The 23,304-nt window shown below is 44.0% G+C and overlaps 1 protein-coding gene across 1 annotated transcript in view; it reads left to right on the forward strand.

The window, feature by feature from the left end:
* The window catches only part of LOC106577001 (protocadherin-15), a 263,912-nt gene that overhangs the window by 213,165 nt on the left and 27,443 nt on the right, over positions 1-23,304 (forward strand). Inside the window, exons 25-27 of the mRNA XM_082964779.1 lie at positions 7,083-7,192; positions 7,787-7,927; positions 9,393-9,520. Of these exons, the coding sequence (XP_082820905.1) occupies positions 7,083-7,192; positions 7,787-7,927; positions 9,393-9,520 (379 nt within the window). The remainder of the gene's footprint in view (positions 1-7,082; positions 7,193-7,786; positions 7,928-9,392; positions 9,521-23,304) is intronic.

The following is a 23,304-nucleotide window of genomic DNA, read 5'->3' on the forward strand; positions in this document are numbered from 1 at the left end:
TTTTTGCCTGCCATATGAGTTCTGTTATACTCACAGACACCATTCAAACAGTTTTAGAAACTTTGGAGTGTTTTCTATCCAAAGCCAATAATTATATGCATATTCTAGTTACTGGGCAGGAGTAGTAACCAGATTAAATCGGGTACGTTTTTTATCCAGCCGTGAAAATACTGCCCCCTAGCCATAACAGGTTAAGAGTGTGGATTCATTTTGTTCGCCAAGGGTTGGGGTCAAGTTATTGTCAAATCCATGTTTTCATGAAGTCACATTTTTAATATAACGTGGGCATGATTGTATTCATATGATCATTATTTCCAGAATGAATAACATTGAATTGGCTTCAACTTTCAACCGTAGCCTGTAAAGGAGGCTAACAAATACAGCTCACTGATGTGGTTGTTAGGAGTCACATTGAGACACAACTCAACACCTGTGAGTCTGCCCTTGGCATTTGATAATAGCACCTAATTAGTATTCAGCCAGTGGATTGGTGTGTAAAAATACACTAATGAAATTTTGAAAATGAAAGGTGCAGGTTAAAGGATTAGGCTTATTCCCTATGCAAATCTTGCAGCGTGACTGAATTTACTGTGCTGTGGCTGCCTAATATAATAAGTCACATCCTCTTAATAGAAGGTACAGTATGGAGCGTGGATTCAAAGGTCCCTTCTTAAAGTCCCAATGCAGTCAAATACAACAACAAAAAGCAAGTAAATGGCAAAACCACAGCGAGGAGATACTAACTTTCCATGTGTAATTTACTGAAGCCACGTCAGTCTGAATGTGTTGTCTTATGGATCTGAATGTACAATGTATATCCATCCATATTTTTAAAACCCAAATATCCAGTCAATCAGTCAGTCTCAGGTTAAGCTGGTGCAGGATAATAAAACACTTCCTGAACCAAGGCGTTGAATAAATCAGTTCTACTTTGATATAAAGCCCCTTTAGGCTTATTTAACACTGATCTAACATAGTCATAAACTATGTAGAATTATCACCTTCACAAACACTGCCTAATACATAAATATTGAACAAAGTGCAGGTGTCGGCTTGTGTCAACAACACCAGGCACAGAAAGATTATGTCGTAACATATTCACTTCTGTATGTATGCAACATTTATGAATGTCCATGCAATGCTTATGAGTGTGGTTCTTATGATAACCCACAGTGGTTTTTAATGTTTCACGCAGTGCTAACTGTACATAGGGCTTTCAGACTCATGTACTGCAATATACGAATTTGTGTCGAGAGACCTTACCAGTGACCTATGACCTGAATCATATACTCATATACATGTTCACTCAACACGTTATCTTATGCAATAAGGCTACAGAGAGAGAAAAAGAGAGAATGAGAGAGAGAGAGAGAGATAAAGCCCCTTGAATTGAAAATTGAGAGAGAGAGTGCGTGTGTGTGTTGGCACGGTAACATTCTCCCCTGTGGCACACAGCATGGTTTGCACTCCTCTGCCATGTCTCGTCAACGTCACTCTGAGTTTGGCCCCGGGGCCTGGCACCCGCTGACACCTCTGTGTGACGCTCTGCACACTGGCATGTCATTCACACTCTCTCATGCTGACACATTGGAGAGAGTCTCTTTCTCTCCTTGTTTTTCTTTCTAATTTTCTGTCTCTTTTTCTCTCTTACCGCCTCCTCTCTCTGCCTGTGCCTCTTTTTCAGTTACTCTCTCTCTGTCTCTCGCTCCTCATTGTCCTGATCATCTTATCTAAATATGAAAGGCTTTGGAATCAGCCCCCCTTGTCCCTCCTCCATGCTACATGGTTCTGCTCTATGTATAATTAAATCCTAGAATACACCGACTTCTTTGGCTCACACTAGTTTAAGTTCCTTCTTAGCCACGTCCCTCTCTGGATTGACTTGTTGTTGTCCCTTCGTAGTTCAGTTTTGGGGGGGGTTGCAGAATTCTGTCTTGTTCATACACACACACACACACACACACACACACACACACACACACACACACACACACACACACACACCACACACACAAGCACACAGACAAACACACACACATCCTTTGGGATTTTACAGTCGCTAACACCCTCGGGCGAAGCTGCTTTTGAGCGCGACTGCAACCAGTCAACTCTGGCCGCTCTGCGCTGAGTGTGGTCTCAGTAGGAATGCAGCATGTTAGCGTAGCGTGTCACAGCCTCAATTAAGTCAAATCAAATTGTGTTTGTCCCAGGTTTCGTAAACATCAGGTGTAGACTAAAACTGAAGTGCTTAATTATGGGCCGTTCCCAACAATGCAGAGAGAAGAAACATTTAGAAATAATAGAAAAGTAAAATGCATAATAATAAAAGTAATAGTAAATACACAATGGGTAACAATAACTTGGCTGTATACATGGGGTACCAGTACTGAGTCGATGTAGAGGGGTATGAGATAATTAAGGTAGATACTTTTAGTCATGTAGTGTATGTGGATACCTCCTTGTCGAACGTCTCATTATTCACGGGCATTAATATGGAGTTGGTCCCCCCTTTGCTGCTATAAACAGCCTCCACTCTTCTGGGAAGGCTTTCCACTAGATGTTGGAACATTGTTGCAGGGACTTGCTTCCATTAAGCCACAAGAGCGTTAGTGAGGTCAGGCACTGATTTTGGGCGATTAGGCCTGACTCGGCGTTCCAATTCATCCCAAAGGTGTTCGATGGGGTTGAGGTCAGAGTTCTGTGCAGGCCAGTCAAGTTCCTCCAAACCGATCTCGACCAACCATTTCTGTATGGACCTCGCTTTGTGTACAGGGGGAAATGTCAAGCTGGAAAAGGAAAGGGCCTTACCCAAACTGTTGGCACAAAGTTGTAAGCACAGAATCATCTAGAATATAATTGTATGCTGTAACGTTAAGATTTCGCTTCACTGGAACTAAGGGGCCTAGTCCAAACCATGAAAAACAGCCCCACACCATTATTCCTCCTCCACAAACTTTACAGTTGGGACTATGCATTGGGGCAGGTAGTGTTCTCCTGCCATCTGACAAATCTAGATTTGTCCGTCGGACTGCCAGATGGGGAAACGTGATTCATCACGCCAGAGAGAACGCGTTTCCACTTCTCCAGAGTCCAATGGCGACGAGCTTTACACCACTCCAGCCGATGCATGGCATTGCACATGGTGACTGTGTTGGTGTGACTGTGTTGGTGTGTGTGGACCATGATAGATCCTTAGTCATGTGGACACAGAGGAACTTTAAGCTCTCGACCTGCTCCACTACAGCCCTGTCAATGTGAATGGGGGGCGGACTTAGCTCTTCATTTCATGTAGTCCATGATCAGCTCCTTTGTCTTACTGACGTTCAGGGAGAGGTTGTTGTCCTGTCACCACACTGCCAGGTCTCTGACCTCCTTCCTAAGGGCTGTCTCATCATTATCGGTGATCAGGCCTACCACCGGCATGTCATCGTCGGCCACGCAGTCGTGGGTGAACAGGGAGTACAAGAGGGGACTAAGCACGGACCCCTTAGGGGCCACCGTGTTGAGGGTCAGGGTGGCGGATGTGTTGTCTAACCTCACCACTTGTGGAACGTCCGTCAGGAATTCCAGGATCCAGTTAGTTACAGAGAGAGGTGTTCAGCCCCAGGGTCCGCAGCTGAGGGTACTATGGTGTTGAATGCTGAGCTGTATTCTATGGACAGCATTCTCACATAGGTGTTCCTTTTGTCCAGGTGGGAAAGGGCATTGTGATGTGCAATAGAGATTGCGTCATCTGTGGATCTGTTGTGGCGGTATGCGAATTGGAGTGGGTCCAGGGCGTCTGGGATGATGGTGTTAATGTGAGCCCTGACCAGCTTTTCAAAGCATTTCATGGCTACAGATGTGAGTGCTGTGGGGCAGTAGTCATTTAAACAGGTTCACTTGGCGTTCTTGGGCACAGGGACAATGATGGTCTGCTGGAAACATGTAGGTATTAAAGACTGAGTCAGGGAGAGGTTGAAAATGTCAGTGAAAACTTGCCAGCTGGTCAGTGCATGCTCTGAGTACGTGTCCTGGTAATCCGTCTGGCCCTGCGGCTTTGTGAATGTTAACCTGTTTAAAGGTTTTAGTCACATCGGTTACGGACAGCATGATCACGCAGTCGTCTGCAACCCTTTAGCTTTAGCTACTGTAGCACTAGCACTAGCATTAGCCTCAATTCACAATAATCTCACCCAATGTTTGACTTCAGGTCCAGGCAGCAATATATTAGCTTCAAACCTGTAAGCCTGTTGCTCTGCTGCTGCACTCCTACACATTAGTGGCAATGGGCAACAGAGTCATTAGTACACAGTACTGGTGTACACTTAGTGTACAAAACATTAAGAACACCCGCTCTTTCCATGACAGACTGACAAGGTGAATCCGGGTGAAAGCTATGATCCCTTATTGATGTCACTTGTTAAATCCACTTTAATCAGTGTAGATGAAGGGGAGGAGACAGGTTAAAGGATTTTTAAACCTTGAGACATGGATTGTGTATGTGTGCCATTCAGACGTTAAATGGACAAGACAAAAGTTTCAAGTGCCTTTGAGCAGGGTATGGTAGTAGGTGCAAGGCACACTGGTTTGTGTCAAGAACTGCAACGCTGCTGGGTTTTTCACGCTCAACCGTTTCCCGTGTGTATCAAGAATGGTCCACCACCCAAAGGACGTCCAGCCAACTTGACACAACTGTGGGAAGCATTAGAGTCAACATAGGACAGCATCCCTGTGGAGTCCATGCCCCCTGGGGGGGGGGGGGGTTTCTTATGTTTTGTTCACTCAATGTATAGTGTTAGTCTTAACTAGAGTTACAGACATGCCAACCTTCCCCAACCAGTGTCTTGCTGGTTTTCCAGGGGCACATTTTCCCCAAGCCCCAGTGTATTTCCTTTACTGATATCGTAACTCTAGCAACTCCCAGAGTCATTTAGTCTGTGTTGGCCTTTGCCAAGTCTCTCTCCGTCATCCCTCTTAAAGCTTCTACAAAGAGAACACTTCATATGGATAGACTTGATTCATAGTGAGTGTTAAGAGGAGGGTCTGTATTTATAGAAAAGTTTTTGAAAGGCTTAGACAGCAAAAGCCCAGGTGTGGATTGGAGCTGTGATTTATTCATCCATGCATGCTTACTGATGTGATACTCGAATTTGTTCAATGTCAGGACTTAATGTCCATGCTTTGCATAAGTACACAGGAAGTTATGTTGTCTCAACTGAAATTCTTACAGAATTCTGCACATGGTGTATCAAAATGACCATTGACCTTCTGTCTCTCAATACATTGTTTCCTCAAATACAGATTGTTTTCTAAGCCACCTGATGTTCACGTTTAGATTATATAGGTTTCTAAAATGTAAGACACTTTCATCTCTCACTTCTTGGAACCCTGACCTGTTCACCGGACGTGCTACCTGTCCCAGACCTGCTGTTTTCAACTCTCTAGAGACAGCAGGAGCGGTAGAGATACTCTCAATGATCGGCTATGAAAAGCCAACTGACATTTACTCTTGAGGTTCTGACTTGTTGCACCCTCGACAACTGTGATTATTATTATTTGACCATGCTGGTCATTTATGAACAATTGAACATCTTGGCCATGTTCTGTTATAATCTCCACCCGGCACAGCCAGAAGAGGACTGGCCACCCCTCATTGGCTGGTTCCTCTCTAGGTTTCTTCCTAGGTTTTGGCCTTTCTAGGGAGTTTTTCCTATCCACCGTGCTTCTACACCTGCGTTGCTTGCTGTTTGGGGTTTTAGGCTGGGTTTCTGCACAGCACTTTGAGGTATCAGCTGATGTAAGAAGGGCTATATAAATACATTTGATTTGATTCTTCAGTTTATCTCCCTGACAGTCAAGTGATTATTGCATGTTGTCTAGCAGGGATAGTTGATATTCTTTTAGGTGTACTAATATTTTCTCATATGCTTACTGTATGTGTCTCATGAATAAAGCCAGTTGTTGTAAAGAAGATGCCTATATCTTTTTCCCAGCGCAAATGCCTCACACTGACCTTCATGTTCAATATGGGAAATGGATGCTGTCTCCTCTTTGGTTCCTCTCATGAAATCACTTTTATATGGAAGAGCCGTGCTATTAAAACACAAGAACAAACCCCTGGAGTAAAAGTCTGACTCTGTTTTGACGTTTGTTCTTACCTGAAGGCTTGCTTTATTATTGATGCTATAAAATGCATGGGGGTCAGGGAAGACAAGAAGGAGTAATGAAGTGACAGTGTTGACGCGGTGGTTTAAACTGCCTTGGGTTGCCAATATGGTTTACAGCTGGGAGACGCTTCTTTATCTTTCACTTCCTCTACTGCGGAGGGTTCTGTAACCCTGACACTGAATGGAGTTTAGTGTACATAATAGAATACGACTCCCACACCTTATGATTTGATCGTTACTTTTCCCCACAAAGCTTTCACAAGGAAGGCTTTTTATCTCTTGACATGATTGACTGTAGGCTGAAGTGAAACTAGTCTTGAAGCAACACGAGACACACATACTGACAGTATTACAAAAGCGCACACAGTAAGATGGCATTATCAACTTGAATCATCTCATGCCGACACTCTGCCAAGCTAGCATTCAGCGCTATTTATTGCAACCGCTACTTCTATGGAGAGCTGTGACGAGCTTATCTGTCGTAGATGTGGATGAGAATGCATTCTTTATGTGTGATAGTCAGCCATGGCTGTTAGCTGTTATTAGCCATTGTCTCTCCTATCATGGAAATAACAGCTCATGCTATCTCATGCTATTCACGGCACAATAGAGGAAGTGTTAAATATCAAGGACATTGTTGTGATCTTTTTTTTATCTTGACAACCTGAAGACACCGACGTAATGTTCACTTGAAGTTGTCAAGCTAAGATAAAGTGTTAATTGCTATTGTAGAAACATTGAATGTTTGAATATAGTCTCTTTTAGTGCAATTTTCAAATATGCCATATTCAACAATGTGTTTGCTAAATGTGGTGGTAAGGCACAGAGTGTCAGAGAATTTGATTTTGTCACAATGGATTTTTTCAGTGGAAGTTGTCAGTGGTAATGTGTCCAGGGATGTTTAGTCATACTGGATGTCATCTCGGTCTCCAGGTTTGCTCCTGTCAGTGAGCTGGCCCCAGTAGGCAGACCAGTGGGCAGCATCCTGGCAGCCGCCATGAACCAGACAATCTTCTACTCCATCGTAGGAGGAAACGAAGGCGGTAAGTGCAGAAACGTACCCTCCAGTGCCATAGATAGAACAAACACTTGCCAAAAAAGGAAAAGGTCACATTTATGTCTTAAATTCTTGCAATAATATACAATCCATGGAAAATGCTGAGAAATTACCTGAAACAAAAGATTGGCTGCACTTTACTTGTGGTAAAAGTAACTATTGTTAAAGTAACTATTTTTTACAACAGTAGAAGTTTCCTTTTATCACAGTCTATTTCCATGTCTATGAAGTCAACGCGCAATAGTCTTCATCAATGTGTGATGTCTACTGCTGATTAATGCATCGACTTGGGAATGTCCTAAATGAGTGCTTTAAATCTGAGCATCTGGAAGTAGTGAAATGAAATGTAAAATGGGGCTAATGAACTGCATCACAATTAAACAGTGTGTGCAGGTACAGTATCAGCAGCTGGCTGCAAAAAGCCCAAATAAGAAAACTATAGGTTATAATCTTTGTGGTTGGCAGTTGGCACACACACAGACACAAAATTAACCTATTTTTTTATACAATGTTGATCCTGTCAGTGAGTGCTGCCAATGTCTTCCTCATTATGTACTGATTGTTTTTTGGTTGGTTGCAGGTGAGTTCCAAGTGAGTAACCGGACAGGTGTTATCTCCACGGCTAAGCCTCTGGATTATGAGACTGTCACCAGCTACGTGCTCAGGGTTCAGGCTGACTCCATGGTCGTGGTCATGGCCCAACTGCGGGTTCCCTCTAAATGTAAGAGGGGGATATCGAACTGGAGTAGGGGGCTGGGACGCTACATCAAGTGTTCACCTTTCCAGCTAGATACCGTGGTTGTCCTTGTGGTACTAAGAGGAGTTGACAGCATATTTATTTCCACAATTATTAGTCATTTAGCAGACACTCTTATCCAGAAGAACTAACAGGAGCAATTACCTTCTTCAAGGGCACATCGAAAGATTTTTCAGTTACTGTAGTCGGCTCAGGGATTTCGAACCAGCAACCTTTTGGTTACTGGCCCAACGCTCTTAACTGCTAGGTTAACTCCTCCCCCCCTCAATTTTTTTTGGCCCACTTCAGATAAACCCTCTTCACCTCATAGATCTGTATTCATTGAAATGCAGAGCAGGCCACCGTACCGTGTACATTTTCGTAATATTTTAAAACTTTATTGAGCTCAAATAATCAGAGCAGAACAGGGCATAATTGTCAGATTTTCACAGCCCAATTAACATCATCACACACACACACACACACACACACACACACACACACACACACACACACACACACACACACACACACACACACACACACACACACACACACACACACATATTTAATAAAGCAGAGTAATTGATAAGAATTCATTTAACACAGCTCCCCTCCACTCCCACCACCCCTTTCCCTAAATTAAAATGTATTCTACGCAGACTCAATAGCCCATTCTGCCATGTGAGCCATCCTTTCTCTTAATGCTTTTCTTTTTATGTGTGTGTGCTGAATTTCTCTCTATGCTGTTGTGTTTCTCTACACTTGCAAGCATCTGTTTGTGAGTGTGTGTCTTAACTGAAAAGTCAACAATTTCCCACAAGACCACAACGGATAAACCGTGGAGGGAATAAAACCGTTTTTAGAGAGACAGGAAAAGGCAATGGAGAGAGAGCGAATGTCGTATCCATCCATGCCTTCCCTCTGGCTCTCACGGTGGTGTTTGTGCCTGTGATTTAATGAACTGTGTTTTTGTTCATCCTATTCCCTTGGATCCTCCTTAGCCCTAGCAACATGACTTTACATTTCTGTGCTCTTCTGGAAGAAAAATAGTCATTGACAGTGCATATTTTTCACCTTAACTGCAGTGTGGGCCAGGGTAAGGTTGTGCTAGGTTTGTACATATTTGTACTGTATAAGTTAAACAGTGACAAATAGGTGTGGAGTGTATATCCTTACTACAAGCTATTTTCCTTGAGGACAATCTGGCATATGAATGGAAATGGCACAGTAGCTGCATCAGGGGAGCATATTTGATTATTTGATTATGAACTGGAACCTGTGTTTTTGTATGGGACTTTATTTTGTTTGTAATAAAACTCCCCTTTCCTACCTACACGGATCCCCTCTAAACTATAGGATGTACTGTAGAGGAACGTCAATGAAGGTGGATAAGACAATATGCCTCATGTCTAAAATGTGACTGTGTCCCTCCTCTTTAACTCTGCAGCCAACACAGCCAAGGTGTTTATCGAGGTGCGGGATGAGAACGACCACCCGCCTGTCTTCACCAGAAAGCTCTACATCGGTGGCGTGGCTGAAGACGCCAAGACCTTCTCCTCTGTTCTGAAGATAGTGGTGAGAAATGCCTTCGCATACTCCTCCTTATATGCTACTGTCTTAACACACACACGCATAAACATACACATCTACTGAAGATTATGTTGAGAAAGCTGTATGACACTCAATTCTCTGACGCACTCTGATTGTACTCTGACGTAAGCCAGTCGAAACTCATCCTTAATGCTACTCAGGTCCCTGCAGTCCTTTGGTCGGTCCAAAATCAATTCATGATTAGAGAGATTGTGTCATCACGCACGCACACATACAAACACGGTACTGTACATATGCGGTCTGATTCCATCCCTATCCTCCCTGTCAGTTCCATTCTGTTCAGTCATGGTGGCAAAATCCATTCGAGCCACTCTCTGTAGTTCAGTTTCATCTTCCTCTCCATCCTTCTCTCCATTCCTCCCTCCATTCCTCTATTCACTGGTGGGATCTAATATAATGGTGGGATGTAATATAATCACAGTTCACCAATTGGACCGTGGTCAAAGATCAGTCCAGATTATCAGTCTGTTTTACATTGAAGGTGGTATGGCTCTGTAATGTGAACATTCCTTTACATGTGACTCAGCTGGTAGCACCTTACATACCAAACAGGCACACATAGTCATTTGAAAACAATCGGCACCATGTACATGCTCTGGGATACAGTATACTGTAGCTCCTGCTGCATAAATCTCTTGCGCTCCACTATCAATATTGTATGATTGTACGGTTTAAGTCATATTGTTTGAGTAGTCACCCTTGAGCTCAGATGTGTGTAATTAGTTTAACCGTAACCATTCCTAACCTGAACAGAGTTGCACAAGTCCTTATTTATCCAAACTGAACAGAGTTGCACAAATTCCCCAGTCCGTCCACTACTGAGGCATAAAGAAAAACTCAGTCCAGTCTTTCATGAGCCAAACACTATATTGGATATGAAGCTTTTTCCGTATGCTGTCTGATATAATGAAACTAATACATTATAAATGCTAGAGAGGGACTTCACATATGACTGATATTAAATCTTAATTTACAATCTGTTCCGTGAGCTTAGTTTCATCTGGACATGATGAAGGCAGGAGGAGTTGATGGGAACCTGAGGCTCCGTGACACTCACAGTCACATTGGGCCCAACAACTGTCAGTGGCCTAATATCCATCAATATCTAAACATCTGTCTGTCTGCCTGTCCGTCTATCCGTCTATCTGTATTTATACAGTACCAATCAAAAGTTTGGACACACTTACTCTTTCAAGGGATTTTCATTATTTTTACTATTTTCTACATTGTAGAATAATGGTGAAGACATCAAAACTATGAAATAACACATATGGAATCATGTAGTAACCAAAAAGGTGTTAAACAAATCTAAATATATTTTATATTTGAGATTCTTGCCTTGATGACAGCTTTGCACACTCTTGACATTCTCTCAACCAGCTTCATGAGGCAGTCACCAGCAATACATTTTGTCTAATTTCTTTCCTTCTTAATGTGTTTGAGCCAATCAGTTGTGTTGTGACAAGTTAGGGGTGGTATACAGAAGATAGCCCTATTTGGTAAAAGACCAAGTCCATATTATGGCAAGAACAGCTCAAATATGAGCTCAAATATGAAAAGACAAACAACAGTCCATCATTACTTAAAATGTTTTAATTTAATCCGGCAAGTCAGTTAACTTCTTACATCTAGACGTTCCGCTAGCAGAACACCGCTCCAATATCCAATGATAAGGCGTGGCGCGAAATACAAACTCCTCGAAAATCCCAAAACTTCCATTTTTCAAACATATGACTATTTTACACCATTTTAAAGACAAGACTCTCCTTTATCTAACCACACTGTCCGATTTCAAAAAGGCTTTACAACGAAAGCAAAACATTAGATTATGTCAGGAGAGTACCCAGCCAGAAATAATCAGACACCCATTTTTCAAGCTAGCATATAATGTCACAAAAACCAAAACCACAGCTAAATGCAGCACTAACCTTTGATGATCTTCATCAGATGACACTCCTAGGACATTATGTTATACAATACATGCATGTTTTGTTCAATCAAGTTCATATTTATATCAAAAAACAGCTTTTTACATTAGCATGTGACGTTCAGAACTAGCATTCCCACCGAACACTTCCGGTGAATTTACTAAATTACTCACGATAAACGTTCACAAAAAACATAACAATTATTTTAAGAATTATAGATACAGAACTCCTTTATGCAATCGCGGTGTCCGATTTTAAAATAGCTTTTCGGTGAAAGCACATTTTGCAATATTCTGAGTAGATAGCCCGGCCATCATGGCTAGCTATTTTGACACCCACCAAGTTTGGTACTCACCAAACTCAGATTTACTATCAGAAAAATTGGATTACCTTTGCTGTTCTTCGTCAGAATGCACTCCCAGGACTTCTACTTCAACAACAAATGTTGGTTTGGTTCCAAATAATCCATAGTTATATCCAAATAGCGGCGTTTTGTTCGTGCGTTCAAGACACTAAGGGTAACGAAGGGTGATGCGCCGGCGCGTATCGTGACAAAAAAATTCAAAATATTCTATTACCGTACTTCGAAGCATGTCAAACGCTGTTTAAAATCAATTTTTATGCTATTTTTCTCGTAAAATAGTGATAAATATTCCGACCGGGAGACATCGTTTTCGTTCAAAGACTGAAAATGTAAAATGGACTCTTCACGTGCATGCGCACACCCGTCTCATTGTTCTCAGATCGACCACTATCCAAATGCGCTACTGTTTTTCAGCCAGGGACTGCAGAGTCATCATTCAACGTTCTGACGCCTTCTGAGAGCCTATGGGAGTTTTAGAAAGTGGCACGTTACAGCAGAGATCCTCTGTTTTCAATAAAGAGGCTAAAGAAGGCCAAGAAATGGTCAGAGAGGGCACTTCCTGTTTGGAATCTTATCAGGTTTAGGCCTGCCATATGAATTCTGTTATAATCACAGACACCATTCAAACAGTTTTAGAAACGTTAGGGTGTTTTCCATCCAAATCAAACAATTATATGCATATTCTAGTTTCTGGGCAGGAGTAATAAACAGATTAAATCGGGTACGTTTTTTATCCGGCCGTGAAAATACTGCCCCCTATCCATAACAGGTTAAGAACAAATTCTTATTTACATGGCCTACCAGGGAACAATGGGTTAACTGCCTTGTTCAGAACAACAGATTTCTTTACCTTGTCAGCTCGGGGATTCAACCCAGCAACCTTTCGGTTACTGGCCCAACTCTCTAACCACTAGGCTACCAGTCAATATGGAAAATTTCAAGAACTTTAAAAGTTTCTTCAAGTGCAGTCGCAAAAACCATCAAGCGCTATGATGAAACTGGCTGTCATGAGGACCGCCATAGGAAAGGAAGACCCAGAGTTACCTCTGCTGCAGAGGATAAGTTCATTAGAGTTACCAACCTCAGAAATTGCAGCCCAAATAAATGCTTCACAGAGTTCAAGTAACAGACACTTCTCAACATCAACTGTACAGAGGAAACTGCGTGAAGCAGGCCTTAATGGTTGAATTTCTGCAAAGAAACCACAAATAAAGGACACCAATAAGAAGAAGAGACTTGCTTGGGCCAAGAAACACGAGCAATGGACATTAGACCAGTGGAAATCTGTCCTTTGGTCTAATGAGTCCACATTTGAGATTTTTGGTTCCAACCATTGTGTCTTTGTGAAACACAGAGTAGGTGAACGGATGATCTCCACATGTGTAGTTCCCACCGTGAAGAATGGAGGAGGAGGTGTGATGGTATGAGGGTGCTTTGCTGGTGACACTGTCGGTGATTTATTTAGAATTCAAGGCACACTTAACCAGCATGGCTACCAAATTATTCTGCAGCAATACGTCATCCCATATTGTTTGCGCTTAGTGGGACTATCGTTTTTTTTTAACAGGACTGCATCAGATGACCTGGTCTCCACAATCACCCGACCTCAACCCAATTGAGATGATTTGGGATGAGTTGAACCGCAGAGTGAAGGAAAAGCAGCCAACAAGTGCTCAGCATATGTGGGAACTCCTTCAAGACTGTTGAGAAAGCATTCTTTATGAAGCTGGTTAAGAGAATGCCAATAATGTGCAACGCTGTCATCAAGGCAAAGGTTGGCTACTTTGAAGAATCTAAAATCTAAAATATATTTTGATTTGTTTTACACCTTTTTTGGTTACTACATGATTCCATATGTGTTACTTCATAGATGATTTTGATGGTTCTTTAACGAGCTTTGGTGAGAACAGACCAGGGATCTTGCCATTCTGAGAATGGAAACTGTATTTCTGGAAAGAAATGACTCAGAGCTGAATCAGATGAAAAGTGAGGATGAGGATAGATGACATGAGGAGGACTGTACGTTTAAATGAGAAATGCACTATACCTCCGCATAGCCTTGTTGCATTCCTGTTTATAACACTGTGACCTTCAATTGATTTCAGTGGACAATTCTGATGTTGGCAGCCATAGATTTTGCTTAGATAGATATTTTGCCTGCTGTACAAGGAATCCATAAAGCATTTATAACAATCGACAATTAACCTGCAAATTAGGTAAAAATGTATTCAATAATACTGCATCGACTAGTAGACCATCTCAGACTCCATCTGTCAAATTAATTACACGATTCCATCTTTCCATTGTTCCTGTTCCTTAGAATGTTGTGTTAACTCTGTCAGGTCTAGATAGAATACTGAATCATCCTCAGTAGCATGAAAGCTAAACGCAGTTTGGCTGTGGCACCAAGCTTTGGTCTCAGCCATCTTTGTCTTGCACTGCATGCCATTCTCTCTGATGGGCCTTCAGATTGTATCTGATGTGTCTGAGATCTTTGTATGGTTTTAAGGCAGGCGCTTCAACATTCTATAAATTAGCTTAATTTACTGTCAAATTCTTCTTTAAATCATTTTGAATAGAAGCAGGGGAAAATGAAAGATGGCAGGGGGTGATGTGGTAATGACTAAGAAACCACAATTTTATGCTCAAGGTTCTCAGAACGTATGTTCTCGAGTGGTTTTACAAAGGGTAAGCCTATTGAGTTGAAACAGAGTCACTTAATTTTATATGATTATTTTTTTGAGCAGTGTATAAAAACAAAGGGAACACTTAAACAACACAATGTAACTCCAAGTCAATCACACTTCTGTGAAATCAAACTGTCCACTTAGGAAGCAACACTCATTGACAATAAATTTCACATGCTGTTGTGCAAATGGAATAGACAACAGGTGGAAATTATAGGCAATTAGCAAGACACCCCCAATAAAGGAGTGGTTCTGCAGGTGGGGACCACAGACCACTTCTCAGTTCCTATGCTTCCTGGCTGATGTTTTGGTCACTTTTGAATGCTGGCGGTGCTTTCACTCTAGTGGTAGCATGAGACGGAGTCTACAACCCACACAAGTGGCTCAGGTAGTGCAGCTCATCCAGGATGGCACATCAATGCGAGCTGTGGCAAGAAGGTTTGCTGTGTCTGTCAGCGTAGTGTCCAGACCATGGAGGCACTACCAGGAGACAGGCCAGTACATCAGGAGACGTGGAGGAGGCCGTAGGAGGGCAACAACCCAGCAGCAGGACCGCTACCTCCGCCTTTGTGCAAGGAGGAGCAGGAGAAGCACTGCCAGAGCCCTGCAAAATGACCTCCAGCAGGCCACAAATGTGCATGTGTCTGCTCAAACGGTCAGAAACAGACTCCATGAGGGTGGTATGAGGGCCCGACGTCCACAGGTGGGGGTTGTGCTTACAGCCCAACACCGTGCAGGACGTTTGGCATTTGCTAGAGAACACCAAGATTGGCAAATTCGCCACTGGCGCCCTGTGCTCTTCACAGATGAAAGCAGGTTCACACTGAGCACATGTGACAGACGTGACAGAGTCTGGAGACACCGTGGAGAACGTTCTGCTGCCTGCAACATCCTCCAGCATGACCGGTTTGGCGGTGGGTCAGTCATGGTGTGGGGTGGCATTTCTTTGGGGGGCCGAACAGCCCTCCGTGTGCTCGCAAGAGGTAGCCTGACTGCCATTAGGTACCGAGATCCTCAGACCCCTTGTGAGACCATATGCTGGTGCGGTTGGCCCTGGGTTCCTCCTAATGCAAGACAATGCTAGACCTCATGTGGCTGGAGTGTGTCAGCAGTTCCTGCAAGAGGAAGGCATTGATGCTATGGACTGGCCCACCCGTTCCCCAGACCTGAATCCAATTGAGCACATCTGGGACATCATGTCTCGCTCCATCCACCAATGCCACGTTGCACCACAGACTGTCCAGGAGTTGGCGGATGCTTTAGTCCAGGTCTGGGAGGAGATCCCTCAGGAGACCATCCGCCACCTCATCAGGAGCATGCCCAGGCGTTGTAGGGAGGTCATACAGGCATGTGGAGGCCACACACACTACTGAGCCTCATTTTGACTTGTTTTAAGGACATTACATCAAAGTTGGATCAGCCTGTAGTGTGGTTTTCCACTTTAATTTTGAGTGTGACTCCAAATCCAGACCTCCATGGGTTGATAAATTGGATTTCCATTGATTATTTTTGTGTGATTTTGTTGTCAGCACATTCAACTATGTAAAGAAAAAAGTATTTAATAAGATTATTTCTTTCATTCAGATCTAGGATGTGTTGTTTAAGTGTTCCCTTTATTTTTTTGAGCAGTATATGAAGTCTTGTAAGGAGTTGTACACAGTTTTTATATGAAGTCTTGTATGGAGTTGTACACAGCCTTGTTGAGTATTTCATGAGTGATTGCTGAATAGAAATCTATTCTCCAACCCATTCTTCCTTTCAATGCCACTTTGTGGCACACTGATCATTTTATACAAAGTTTTTTCAGAACCTTTGTTCTCAAGTGCTTTTACAAACTGTATTGAGATAAAGCAGTTTCAGAGCTAGAGCTAGAGATTCAGAGCTAGAAAATGGTATATCATACACTACAGTTGAGGGACAATGGGAAAGTAATTCTACTTTCGAAGTTAATAAACTTGTAACTCCATTGTTGAGAAAATGTCCTTAGAATGTTTTGGTACACCTGCTGGAGAGCTCTTCTTTGTCTACACCCATTCAGCATCATTCACACCCTCTCAACCTCTTACAGCTAGACGTTCCGCTAGTGGAACACCGCTCCAATATCCAATGATAAGGCGTGGCACGAAATACAAACTCCTCGAAAATCCGAAAACTTCCATTTTTCAAACATATGACTATTTTACAGCATTTTAAAGACAAGACTCTCCGTTATCTAAACACACTGTCCGATTTCAAAAAGGCTTTACAACGAAAGCAAAACATTAGATTATGTCAGGAGAGTACCCAGCCAGAAACAATCAGACACCCATTTTTCAAGCTAGCATATAATGTCACAAAAACCAAAACCACAGCTAAATGCAGCACTAACCTTTCATGATCTTCATCAGATGACACTCCTAGGACATTATGTTATACAATACATGCATGTTTTGTTCAATCAAGTTCATATTTATATCAAAAACCAGCTTTTTACATTAGCATGTGACGTTCAGAACTAGCATTCCCACCGAACACTTCCGGTGAATTTGCTAAATTACTCACGATAAACTTTCACAAAAAACATAACAATTATTTTAAGAATTATAGATACAGAACTCCTTTATGCAATCGCGGTGTCCGATTTTAAAATAGCTTTTCGGTGAAAGCACATTTTGCAATATTCTGAGTAGATAGCTCGCCATCCCAGGCTAGCTATTTTGACACCCACCAAGTTTGGTACTCACCAAACTCAGATTTACTATAAGAAAAATTGGATTACCTTTGCTGTTCTTTGTCAGAATGCACTCCCAGGATTTCTACTTCAACAACAAATGTTGGTTTGGTTCCAAATAATCCATAGTTATATCCAAATAGCGGCGTTTTGTTCGTGCGTTCAAGACACTATCCGAAGGGTAACGAAGGGTGACGCGCGGACGCGTATCGTGACAATTTTTTTTTTTAAATATTCCATTACCGTACTTCGAAGCATGTCAAACGCTGTTTAAAATCAATATTTATGCGATTTTTCTCGTAAAATAGCAATAATATTCCGACCGGGAGTCGTTGTTTTCGTTCAAAGACTGATAATCTAAAATGGACTCTTCACAAGCATGCACGCGCCCGTCTCATTGTTCTCAGATTGACCACTATCCAAATGCGCTACTGTTTTTCAGCCATGGACTGCAAAGTCATCATTCAACGTTCTGGCGCCTTCTGAGAGCCTATGGGAGCCTTAGAAAGTGTCACGTTACAGCAGAGATCCTCTGTTTTCAATAAAGAGAATAAAGAAGGCCAAGAAATGGTCAGAGAGGGCACTTCCTGTTTGGAATCTTCTCAGGTTTTGGCCTGCCATATGAGTTCTGTTATACTCACAGACACCATTCAAACAGTTTTAGAAACTTTACGGTGTTCTCTATCCAAATCAAACAATTATATGCATATTCTAGTTTCTGGGCATTAGTAATAAACAGATTAAATCGGGTATGTTTTTTATCCGGCCGTGAAAATACTGCCCCCTATCCATAACAAGTTAAGCCTTAGCGCCACCCATCTCTTTAAGAATTCACATGTGAGGCCATGTGTTAAACAGTGTGATTACATTATTGTACTAAACAACCAAATATTTCAAGACCAAAGGCTGGATTATACTACATCTATCGACATGTCTGTAGACAGTTGTCGCAGTGACATCACGAACATTCTATTGTCATCCGACATCAAACTTGTCGTTATCGTTATAAAAAAGTATAAACACAAAAACTACAGGCTATATGTAACGGTCGTCGTAGTGAATGGACGAAGGCGCAGCGGGTCGAGTGCTCATCTTAACTTTATTTGTGAACACTTAAACAAAACAAGAAACGAACAAACTAACAGTCTTGCAGGCAACACACAGCTATGCAAAGAACAACTTCCCACAATACCCATGACAAACACACTGCTAATTATAGGACCTTCAATCAGAGGCAACGATTAACAGCTGCCTCCAATTGAAGGCCCCAATCCAATTACATAAACAGAAACGACTAGACGGAACATAGAAATACACTAACATAGAACAATGACCAAAACCTCGGAATACATAAATCATACACCCTTCTACATATACACACACCCCGAACCATATAAAACAAATACCCCCTGCCACGTCCTGACCAAACTAAAATAACAAATAACCCCTTTACTGGTCAGGACGTGACAGTACCCCCCCCCCCCCCCCCAAAGGTGCAGACCCCGGATGCACCTAACAACAACGAAATCTACAAAAATAAACCCCTTAAACTAAAGGGAGGGAAGGGAGGGTGGCTGCCGTCACCGACGGCTCCCGTGCTACACCCCCCCCCCCCCCCCCCACTCCCCAAACCTCCTACAGTGGAGGTGGCTTAGGCTTAGTCCCCTACCTGACCAGTCCACCCCTACTGAATACCTCGGCCTGAAGCATGTCACTGTAGACCCTGGACTGTACTCTGGGAGCTCCAGACTGTAGGTCGACTCACTCGGTTCCGGACTGTAGGCCGACTCACTCGGTTCCGGACTGTAGGCCATCTCTAGACGGGGCACTGTCGCCGGACACTCTGGACGGGGTAGTGTTGCCGAAAGCTCTGGATGGGGCACTGTTGCCGGAAGCTCTGGATGCGGTACTGTCGTCGGAAGCTTGGGACTGAGCTGACGCACTGGAGGCCTGATGCGTGGGGCTGGTAGTGGAGGTACCAGACTGGAGACACATACCTCAGGGCTAGTGCGGGGAGCAGGAACAGGACGAGTTGGACTGGGCTGACGCACTGGAAGCCTGGTGCGTGGTGCTGGTAGTGGAGGTACCAGACTGGAGACACGCACCTCAGGGCTAGTGCGGGGAGCAGGAACAGGACGAGTTGGACTGGGCTGACGCACTGGAAGCCTGGTACGTGGGGCTGGTACTGGAGGTATCAGACTGGAGACACGTACCTCAAGGCTAGTGCGAGGAGCGGGAACAGGACGTACTGGACTGGGCTGACGCACTGGAAGCCTGGTGCGTGGTGCTGGCTTCGGATGTGCCAGACTGGAGACAAGCACCTCACAGCTAGTGCGAGGAGCGGGAACAGGATACACTGGACCGTGAAGGCGCACTGGCGGTCTCGAGCGCAGTACTGGCTCCACCCTTACTGGCTGGATGCCCGCTTCCCCCTGGCAAATGCGGGGCACTGGCACCGCGCACACCAGCCTGTGAATACTTGGCCTCGACGCCTTGCGCATCACTCCAAAGCACGGGACCTGACCAGTAATAGGCTGCCTCCAATAAGCACTGGGAGTTGGCTTGCGGCTTAATCCTGGCCCAACCAAACTACCCGTGTGCCCCCCCTAAAAAAAGTATTAGGGCTGCCTCTCAGGCTTAAATGCCAACCGTGTACCCCTGTAACAGTCCCGGTCTTCGTTCCACCTTTGCCGTTCCTCTCTTGCTGTCTCCACCTGTCTCCATGGCAGGGTCTTGTCCCCTGCCATTACCTCCTCCCATGTCCAAGATGTCCTCCACTCCCTTTTCTCCCTGGCCCAGGATCCTTCCTCCTCTTGGGCCCGCTGCTTGGTCCGTGGTTGGTGGGAGGTTCTGTAACGGTCGTCGTAGTGAATGGACCAAGGCGCAGCGGGTCGAGTGCTCATCTTAACTTTATTTGTGAACACTTATTAAACAAAACAAGAAACAAATGAACTAACAGTCTTGCAGGCAACACACAGCTATGCAAAGAACAACCTCCCACAATACCCATGACAAACACACTCCTAATTATACGACCTTCAATCAGAGGCAACGATAAACAGCTGCCTCCAATTGAAGGCCCCAATCTCAATTACCTAAACATAGAAATAGAAACGACTAGACGGAACATAGAAATACACTAACATAGAACAATGACCAAAACCCCGGAATACATAAATCAAACACCCTTCTACATACACACACACCCCGAACCATATAAAACAAATACCCCCTGCGAATGCCACAATTTTCTCCATCTCCTTAGCCATCATACCACCAGGCAGTGCACTGATTTCAAAACTCGGTCCTCCGGAAAGTGGAGAGCGTTAGCCACACTTTTGCACATCTTTCAAAAAAGCCGCGCTAGAAAGGATTACCTACACATACTGAGCAGCTCATGTTATAGACAGAAGTGTGCTACATGGTAGACCAATTTGAACTCATCTCTCAGCATGTCCGGTCCATACATTATCTCAGCCAATCATGGCTAGCAGGAAGGTTCCTGACTTTTTCCGTGGCTGAACGAAATAGGCTCATAATTTAGAAATTGTATTTGTATTTACAGATGGCCTACACATTTGTTGTTTAGGCACATGAAAGTTCATATGTTCCAGAAGTAATTTCTGCCCCCCAAAAATCATTTTGATAAAAAATAAATGTTTACGTTCAAATGCCTCTCCTGTGAAGTAGTGACGTGTCACATATGCCTAGTTTCCTGAAACGAGTTACATATCATGTGTGAGATATCTCACAAGTGGGATTCACCAAATCTCTAGAACCTCAAAGAATCAATCACACACATATGTCAGAGACAGACAGGTCGAGGGGTGAATGAGGTGAGCCCAACCCCTCATTATAAGGAGCCATTCGCACACCTTCTGGTCATTTTCGAGCATGCCTCTATTCCTTTCGCTCTTGAGAGCATGGGAATATGGTGAGATATCTCACTCATAATATCAGAGAACCTGGGTTAGGAGAGTAGCCTTGAATTCTCATTCAATTACTCGTTTTGATATCTCACAATTAGGATATTACCAACTCTGTATTGCAGACCTGGTTTCCGAAGCCAGGTAGTCTCAAAGTATCAACCCTCAAACGTCCCGACACTGAGTACAGAATGTGTCCCAAAGAAGTTGCAGTGCCGTCTAGCTGGTAAAACCTCATAAAAGTATGAGGGAATGCCCAACAAGCCTCATCACAAATCTCCTGTAAGGACATGCTCTTGAACAGTGCACAAGAGGTCGCTCTTGCGTAAACTCTCGCTCTATCCAAGTAGATGCGCAACACGCGTACTGGACACAAACGGTGGAGACGTTCTTCTTCCATAAAAATGAAGGGCGGCGGGTGGAATGCCACAAGCAAGACAGTTGTAATTGCTGCTGATCTTAGGTATAAAGGCGGGGTTAGACAACAAATAATCCTTGGGTGAAAAACTGTATATATGAAGGGTGAACTCACAGTCTGCAGCTCAATAACTCGCTTTGCGGACTAGTAAAGCAGTCTTGAAGGAGAGATACGTCATCTCCATGCTTTTCAGCAGCTCAAAAGGCTCCTGTGAAATAGCCTCAAGCACAATAGACAGATCCCAAGATGGGGCTTAAGGCTTGGAAAATGGACGTGAGCGAAGCGCCCCTTCATGATACGACATAACAAGGGGTGTTTCCCCACTGTGTTATTGCGAAAGCCTATATGACAGGCCGAGATAGCGGCTAGACCTTAACAGTGGAGAAAGCCATACATTGAGTTTCCATACATTGAGAGTGTAGAAGGGGCCCTGGCACTCTGGATTGTCTCAATGACTGAGAGGCAGGCCTGTCACATTCAGATTTAACCTCTCACGGGCAATGCCCAGAGGGTCATAGTATCGGGGTGAGGGTGGAAAATATCTTTGCTCGCTTGGGTCAGATGATCCCTGCGTAACGGGAGTTGCCGGGGCTCATAGTACAGCAGGAGAATGATCTATGCTAACTAGAGCTTGCCTGGCCATGGAGGGCTACCAAGATGAGGTATGAGCCTTCTTCCCTCACTCTGGGGAGTATGAGCCTTAGAGGAGGAAAAACGGAACGGAACACCCCCGGCCAAGGGTGTGCCAACACGTCCACCCCAATGGTGTGTCTCCTGCTAGCGCAAAGAACAGCGGGCAATGCACGTTTTTGTGCGAATAAATCTACGGATGTTTGACCATATCTCTCCCTGATCTGTTTCACAACTTGGAGATGGTCTCCATTCCCTGTGATGGGGATTCCTTTTGGACAAGTCAGCTCCTACGTTCAGAGCTCCCGCGACATGAGTCGCCCGTAGTGAGAGTAGGTGTGCTCTTCTCCACAGAATAATTATATGGATAGTCTGTGTAAGCGCAGGGAGCAAGTGCCACCCTGGGTTTTGATGTATGCCACCACAGTCTTATTGTCCGTTCTGATCAAGATGTGACAATTTCAAAGGGAGGGTAGGAATGGTTTCAGAGAAATGAACACTGTCAGCAGTTCGAGGTCATTTATGTGAGCAATGCCCCACAACTCCGCTTTTCTCTCATGCCCAACCTGTGAGTGACGTCTCTGTCGTGACCACATTCCTCTTTACCACTACCCCTCTGGTGGCATTAGAGTGAGTCGCCCTTTCATTGAATGTATTAAAAGGGGCAGTGTTAAAACACTAGGATATGTGGACAGTGCTAGTTGGCGACTGACAGTTTGTGTTCCTGCCTCGGCTACTTGAGAAAGAGCTGAGGTGAGAGCTGTGGCACGGAGGGCACTAGGGGTTAGAGTGGGCTCCGTCTTCCTTGTGAACGAACTTATAGAAATTAGTCTGCGCGGAGGGAAAGGTTATAGGAGCACAGATGTGCCTCTCCCCCATTATGATGGGGGAGGAGGGGAGTCTGTGCTCCACCGAGAGGTGTCAGGCCAGGAGATGGTTGGCTGCCTCTCTCTGCCGCTGGGGCGTACCGTTGGTCGGGCGCCCTTTCTTCCCCACAGGGGAATCAGCTGGGCGGGACTTCGATGAGGCTGCTGCAGAGTACCGCTTCCCCAAACTGTCTGCCTCTGTCCTGAGACAGTCTGACA

Source organism: Salmo salar, chromosome 18 (genome assembly GCF_965601325.2).
Source record: "Salmo salar chromosome 18, fSalSal1, whole genome shotgun sequence".
Taxonomy (NCBI): domain Eukaryota; kingdom Metazoa; phylum Chordata; class Actinopteri; order Salmoniformes; family Salmonidae; genus Salmo; species Salmo salar.